We start from the raw sequence: 6,080 nt of genomic DNA on the forward strand, positions 1-6,080 counted from the left end.
TCAAATTCACATTTTACACTTTGTAAAGTACTTGAGTTTAACTCAAATCCAATCTGGTATGTATGCTAATTCCATAAAACAACTTTACTTTTTGTTCAAATGCTCTTAATTTGGTGCGCCAAAATTGTTTGGTCACAGCACCTCTTGCTGGACATTAAATTTTCATGCACCGCAGATCTGAATGGTTTTAATCATGACGTGCATTTATACATTAAATTTTCATGCATAAATGCATGTACTGGACTAAACTGAACTTTCTTAAAAAAAGACAAGAAACTTGTTGGAGACCACAAATCATTTGTAACTTTATTTAATGTCTTATTTAGTCTGCTTTGAAATTGGAGACGAATTACCATGAACATGCAGCCAAGTTTTCTCAACGATAAAAGACTGTGGATAACGCAAAATAGAAAACTCCGTAAATTTTAGCACAACCATATGCGAGCACTCGCGTAGCTGATGACAAACGAGCAAGAGACTGTTGAGGTCAGAACAAATGTTGAGTGTTTATTGACTGTCCATGCGCCTACTTGTCTTCGGGCTTATTGAAGCAGTAAGTGAGGCAACACTTTCCGCAGTAATGGCGGTCGAAGTGGCTGGCCATGAACACGCCGGCGCCGCACTCGTCCGCCGGGCACTCGCGCCGAAGACGGTGGATTTTGCCGTTCTCGTCCACCTGCCGAGACAAAAACATCAGTCAGGCGACCGCCGGGGATTGCGCCGGCTGAGCGTGGTTACCTTGTAGTACTTGAGCACAGCCAGCTTGACCTTCTTCCTCTTGTGTTTGTTCTTCTTGGGGGTGGTGTACGACTTCTTCTTCCTCTTCTTAGCGCCGCCGCGCAGCCTCAGCACCAAGTGGAGAGTTGATTCCTACAAACAAGGAGAAGGAATTTATTTTTTTCTTACATTTGCGCTGCCATACTTCAACTGTTCGATCGTGTCCAGAGTTAGATCATTATCCAGAAGCTTGCTCTCAATAGCCAAAATTAAACTCCTCCATTCAGTAAATACTTGTAAAGGTGGACTGCCATGTCACCTTCTGGATGTTGTAGTCGGACAGAGTACGTCCGTCTTCCAACTGCTTGCCAGCGAAGATCAGTCTCTGCTGGTCAGGAGGAATTCCTGCGCGAAAAATCTAATCAATGGCTGTGCAAAACATGGGTGAAAAAGGATGACATTCATGTGGCCATTCTTGAACATGCTGATCTGCTTTGAGACCGACGAGGAGCTAATTGTACTACTAGAGCACTTTAAAATAACCACCGCTGTGTACAACGTGCTGTGCATGGAGCAAATAGAATGAATACAACAAACCAATACATGAATAGAAGACAGTACAATCAAGTCTCATGCTGAGTTAATGACACCGCAGAGAACACGGAGATTTCTGAATTGCATGCGCTAGTGTTTCTGTCATCAAGTAGTTCGTGGGAAAATACCAACTCTTCACATAACATTTGGAGCCACTAAAAACTTACCCTCCTTGTCTTGGATTTTGGCCTTGACATTTTCGATGGTGTCTGACGGCTCAACCTATTCGAGAGGACAACAGTCAAGCAGCTCAAAGGTGTTTCATAGAGGCAATTTAGACATCGGTGTGACATGCGTCGGAGGCTTATGTCAAGTTTAAAAGGAAAATGTCACCGGGTAACTTTTCGTGAGCTACACGTGTCGACAATGCTCGGCTAACGGCTAGTTGAGCTTAGCGCCGGGAAACATGCTTCGAAACCATCTCAACTCGACTCTGTCTGACATTAAATAACCTCCCGAGCCTCGAAACGCCAAAGGGTCGAGAAGTGATGACACGAAGTGAGGTTTTAATACGCTCAAATGTTGATATTGTGAGAGCGGGTTGAAACGTGGACGGGGCGTCGCTCACCTCGAGGGTTATAGTCTTCCCCGTGAGGGTTTTGACAAAGATCTGCATCCTGGCGCACAATCCACCTAAACGAGACAATCACAAAACAGATTTTCTCTCGTGTGCTTGATGCTTAACGTTGTAATTGACGGAGAATATTCTATTAGTTCGGGAGAGTCATGTTGTTCTCGGCTCACCTCAAATGGCGGAGCAGCAGAAAAGAGGTCCTTCAGATCCTTACGCGGGGTTTTCTAAACGGCTTTACACGGGCAGTGCGCCCGCTGCAATGCCTGAAAAAAAACTCCTACGTTTTTATTTTGTTAAATGTTTACATCGAGAAAATATGTCGCTGTTGAAATGTTTATGACTTCTTATGTATTATTCTTTTTAGGGCTTTTCCTTTTTATTTTTATTTTATTATATATGTTTTTAACGTAAACAAAGCAACACTGGCACTTTGCAGCAGTATTCCTCTTGTGTTTTAACAGGAAGTTTCAGAACTGAAGAAGGAGGAAGTCAAAATAAAGTGCCTATTTTCAAGACAGCAAGGACGACATAAAACGTTTGTTTGTTTATATAACAGTGATAAAAAGTTTTACGTGACTTTTATTCCTTGAACATGAGAACAAATACTGGGATTGTCCAGCCGGTAGCGTAATTTGACAAATAAATTGCAGATGGCCAGCAGGTGGCGATAAAACGCGCACACCGACACTGTCATTGTATATTTTGACTTTTGAATGATTAGTTATGCGTGCGTACACACACAAACACACACACACACACACACGCACGAGTACCTATTGCACTAAATTTGTATGGTTTCAACTGTATGAGTCAATCAATTTCATCTGGTTTGATGCTTTTAAGTTGTTTTTTGTCAGCATGACTTTGATTTCCACGGCGGTGGAGAGAGTGGTCACCAGTAAACAAACAATCTAGTGTTGTCAATCGTCTTGGGGGGGGGTGCTCAGAGTGTGTGTTTCATACACAGTAGTGATGACACAAAGACTTCTGTGAGTGTGTGTGTGTGTGTGTGTTTGTGCGTACGTCGTGTAATAGACTTGACTGCTAATCCGCTAAATGCTTCACTATGTGAACGAAATGCTACAATATTGTCACCTGCTGCTTACTAACTCTATTTGTTGGCCTCTAAAAGCTACTACGTTAAAAAAAAAAAGCAACATGCTAATGCGTCTGCCAAATGCTTCATTGTGTCCACTTGTTAGTCGCTAACTATTTCTATTAGCCGTGTCACCTGGATGGCAAAGCAGTAAGTTTGTGTGAAGTAAATAGTGCCAAGCATAGTGCCGACTGGGCACTATGCGAGCAGCTGTCGTTATCGTTTAACTCCATCCGGCCAGATTAAAAATAACTGTGTGTCAGTTTGCAACAACTGTCACACAAACACACACGAGAACACAAACACATTGACACTGGAGTGCATGATGAACCACCACCAATCGAGCAGCAGTTTCTAAGATGCCGATAAAGTATTGTATTTATACGGGCAGTAGATTGACTTACAAGTTGAATTTGCTCTGTGGCTAAGCTTGTAACTCAATTTACTCAAAGATCAAATCATTTTTTTTCCAGCGTTGAAATAAATTGACATGCCAGTAAACTCTTCTAGTCCCTCTCCAAAAAATGTTTTTGGTCCATGTCTTCAATGTACAAAAACGGCACTGTATTATATAACATATCATGGAATACAATGAAGTAAAAGATAAAGAAATACGTACTGTACAGTACCAAATGTCTTCTGTCGAGAAGTATTACAACATAAATCCAGAGAAGACCATGGACTCAAGGACTTCCCAGCATCGTAGAAATCCTGTGGTAGTAAATCTGGAAAACGACCTCCTAAAATTGTCTGGTTCATAGAACTTGATGAAAACATCTGTACAACTTAACAGTTTCTGTGTGTTTTTAATATTATATATTTCTGTGTTATGGTACACTGCCACCGTCGGCATCCTATAAGTTTAACTTTCACAAAACAATGTACAGTAAATCAAATTTAAAAGTAGGTCACCTTCAACCTATGGTTGCATGCGACCTGCATCACAGGAAGTTGTTAGCAGTCAATTGCAGTTAGCGGTCGGAACTGTTGAGAGATCCGTTTTAGTTTATTTTCAATCAAAGTTTTTTGATCTGCAATTCAATGATGGCATTGGCAAAGAACGGCAATCTGGCCTCAGTGCGACGACTTGACTTTCAAGCTGCGTATTTTTAGGCGTGAGCTTTCCGTAGGTCCTTTCGCAATGTCGGGAACTGCCCGAATCAGGATTTGGGCCTAGTTGAGAATCCACAGATTGGAACAACTTCCAATGGTATCCATCAGCCCCGTCTTCTGACGACGTGTCTTGTGTGATTCCGAGCAGTTGGATGTGCTTGCACCCACACATGCTTCCATGCTATAAATAAATCACTCAGGATGACATGCTACTTTAGATTCGGAGCTCAGGTCGCACTCTGCTCGCTCCCTTTTTACCATTTGCATTTGTTTGTGTGCGAGCTTTGATGTCATGCAAAAAGTTTTGCACAGCAACTGTTTACGCACCAAATACACAAATTCCTATTTCTATTATCAACCTTAAGCATAAATTACTCGCTTTTATTTTTTCCCCGATATTTGGATCAAGCTCTTTCCAATCCCTTGCCTAGAGCGGGTGTTTACCTTACACATAGAAGAAGACACATGTTGGGATATGTTTATTATATGCTTATTTCATGTCTTACACTCTCTGGGACTTTGGACACTTTGTTTCGCTCCTCTTTCATCTATAACTGTAGAAAAAATGGTTAAGATTGCACGACTGTCTGTCTTATGTGTTGTGTTGTATTTATTATTTTGTCATGTGATGTTAACTGTTCTTTTGATGGCGGCGTGGGCACCTGCAGCGGCTCCTCTCTCTCCTGAGGAAAGAAATTTAATCTGTGCTGTATGTTGCACATGTAGCACATTTGACAATAAAGTTGACTTCAATTTGAACTTGAACTATTTGCCGTGTGTCGCCGTACATACTATTTAATTACTGCCTAGGGACGTGTGTTAGATGCCATATGCATTTCATTACCTTGTGCTACGTCATGAGTCTGAAAGTAACCGTTGTGTAATGTATGTTGTACGCGTGTTTCCTCTGTTCGAAGTGAGGCTGCCACGTCCTATTGCGGACTGTTGCAAGAGTGGTGAACTGCCGACGTTGTTGTGTAATACTTGACCAGATCAAACTTCTCCATTTACAGGAGAACACTCGCCTCCTCAACTCCCGCCTATTAGGCGTGCCCAATAATGGCCTAGTCTGATTGGTCATCCTGCATGTCAACAAGGTCGAGTCAGACTCTGATTGGTCGGAACACGTCATCCTCTTTGCCTTTTCAACTTGGCGCTGCCCGTCCTGACTCGGGTTCGATTGTCTGTGTGCCGCCCTAGTCCAAACTTTGTCGGCGTCCAGGGTACACTTGACCGTTGACCGGTCGTGAGCTTCCGGTTCGGCCTCACGGTTCTTCTCGTGTCGAAAGCGGACTTTTGGTGTCAAGGCGAGCGCCGCTGAAACTTTGGTCTTCGTCACTCGAGTTGGACAAAGAAAGATGGCAGACAACGAAGAGCAGGAGCAGCAAGTGTCGTCCAGCTCGGCTCTCTTTAGCGACTTGGTCCACCACTACCAGGCCGAACCAGAGGCCGAGCCCGAACTCTACACCGGTCTTCCGCTCGATGAGCAGCCCAAGCAGGACCTCTTCAGCCTGGACGACATCGTGGACTTGGTCGGCGGAGCCCAGGACGCCCTGGAGCGGCACATGGCTGAAGATGAGGAGCCACACGGGTTCACGGAACCCCACGAGGAGGAGCCCGACTTACTAGACCCGCAGCCGGACCCGGTGCCACATTTGAGGGAAGAACAAGAGGCGGAGGAGGACGAGCAGCTCATGCCAGACTCCAGCGACACCTCCAGCTTCCGCCACACGCCTTCACTTTCCGATGCCAGTCGAGAAGCGGAGCCACAGGTTTGTCCGGAGAGCGACGCCCTCCCCGCTTCGCCTGCAACCCAGCCAGCAGCGCCATCCCCCGCACACGCGGCGCAGACACCGGCCGACACACAGCCAGCACGGGCCCCGGTATCTTGTAAGTATAAAGACGCTCGTCTTCGTCACCGGCGGGAGACGACTCTTGTGGCGTTTGATGTTGTCTGAAGCGCTTCCTGAGACATTTTTTGTGGGG

General features: G+C 44.7%; 2 protein-coding genes across 12 annotated transcripts in view; one reads left to right on the forward strand and one right to left on the reverse strand.

Annotated features, from left to right (window-relative positions):
* Positions 1-481: 481 nt before the first annotated feature.
* rps27a (ribosomal protein S27a) lies at positions 482-2,141 on the reverse strand. The gene is made up of 6 exons (XM_019860210.1): positions 2,056-2,141; positions 1,880-1,944; positions 1,479-1,533; positions 1,037-1,122; positions 739-870; positions 482-676 (listed from the first exon to the last, which is right to left on the reverse strand). The coding sequence occupies exons 2-6, from the start codon at positions 1,925-1,927 to the stop codon at positions 527-529; spliced, it is 471 nt and encodes a 156-aa protein (XP_019715769.1). The 5' UTR covers positions 1,928-1,944; positions 2,056-2,141; the 3' UTR covers positions 482-526.
* A 2,741-nt stretch (positions 2,142-4,882) lies between these two features.
* LOC109510046 (reticulon-1-A-like) overlaps positions 4,883-6,080 on the forward strand; it is an 18,302-nt gene continuing 17,104 nt past the window's right edge. For 3 of the 11 annotated variants that reach the window (XM_019860075.1, XM_019860077.1, XM_019860076.1), the window contains exon 1: positions 5,222-5,984. In XM_019860075.1, the coding sequence (XP_019715634.1) occupies positions 5,453-5,984 (532 nt within the window). In that variant the 5' untranslated portion in view covers positions 5,222-5,452. Of the gene's footprint in view, positions 5,985-6,080 lie in introns of all 11 variants that reach the window. The other 8 variants (XM_019860070.1, XM_019860069.1, XM_019860074.1 and 5 more) reach the window with 7 other exon arrangements.

The sequence above is a fragment of the Hippocampus comes genome, unplaced genomic scaffold (genome assembly GCF_001891065.2).
Source record: "Hippocampus comes isolate QL1 unplaced genomic scaffold, H_comes_QL1_v1.1 scaffold39, whole genome shotgun sequence".
NCBI classification, from domain to species: Eukaryota; Metazoa; Chordata; class Actinopteri; order Syngnathiformes; family Syngnathidae; genus Hippocampus; species Hippocampus comes.

Coding starts and splice junctions, on each gene's coding strand:
- rps27a (XM_019860210.1), bottom strand. CDS start 1,927: ATGCAGATCTTTGTCAAAACCCTCACGGGGAAGACTATAACCCTCGAG. Junction 871..1,036: donor CCGACTACAACATCCAGAAG/GTGACATGGCAG, acceptor CCTTGTTTGTAG/GAATCAACTCTCCACTTGGT. Junction 677..738: donor CTGTGCTCAAGTACTACAAG/GTAACCACGCTC, acceptor TTGTCTCGGCAG/GTGGACGAGAACGGCAAAAT.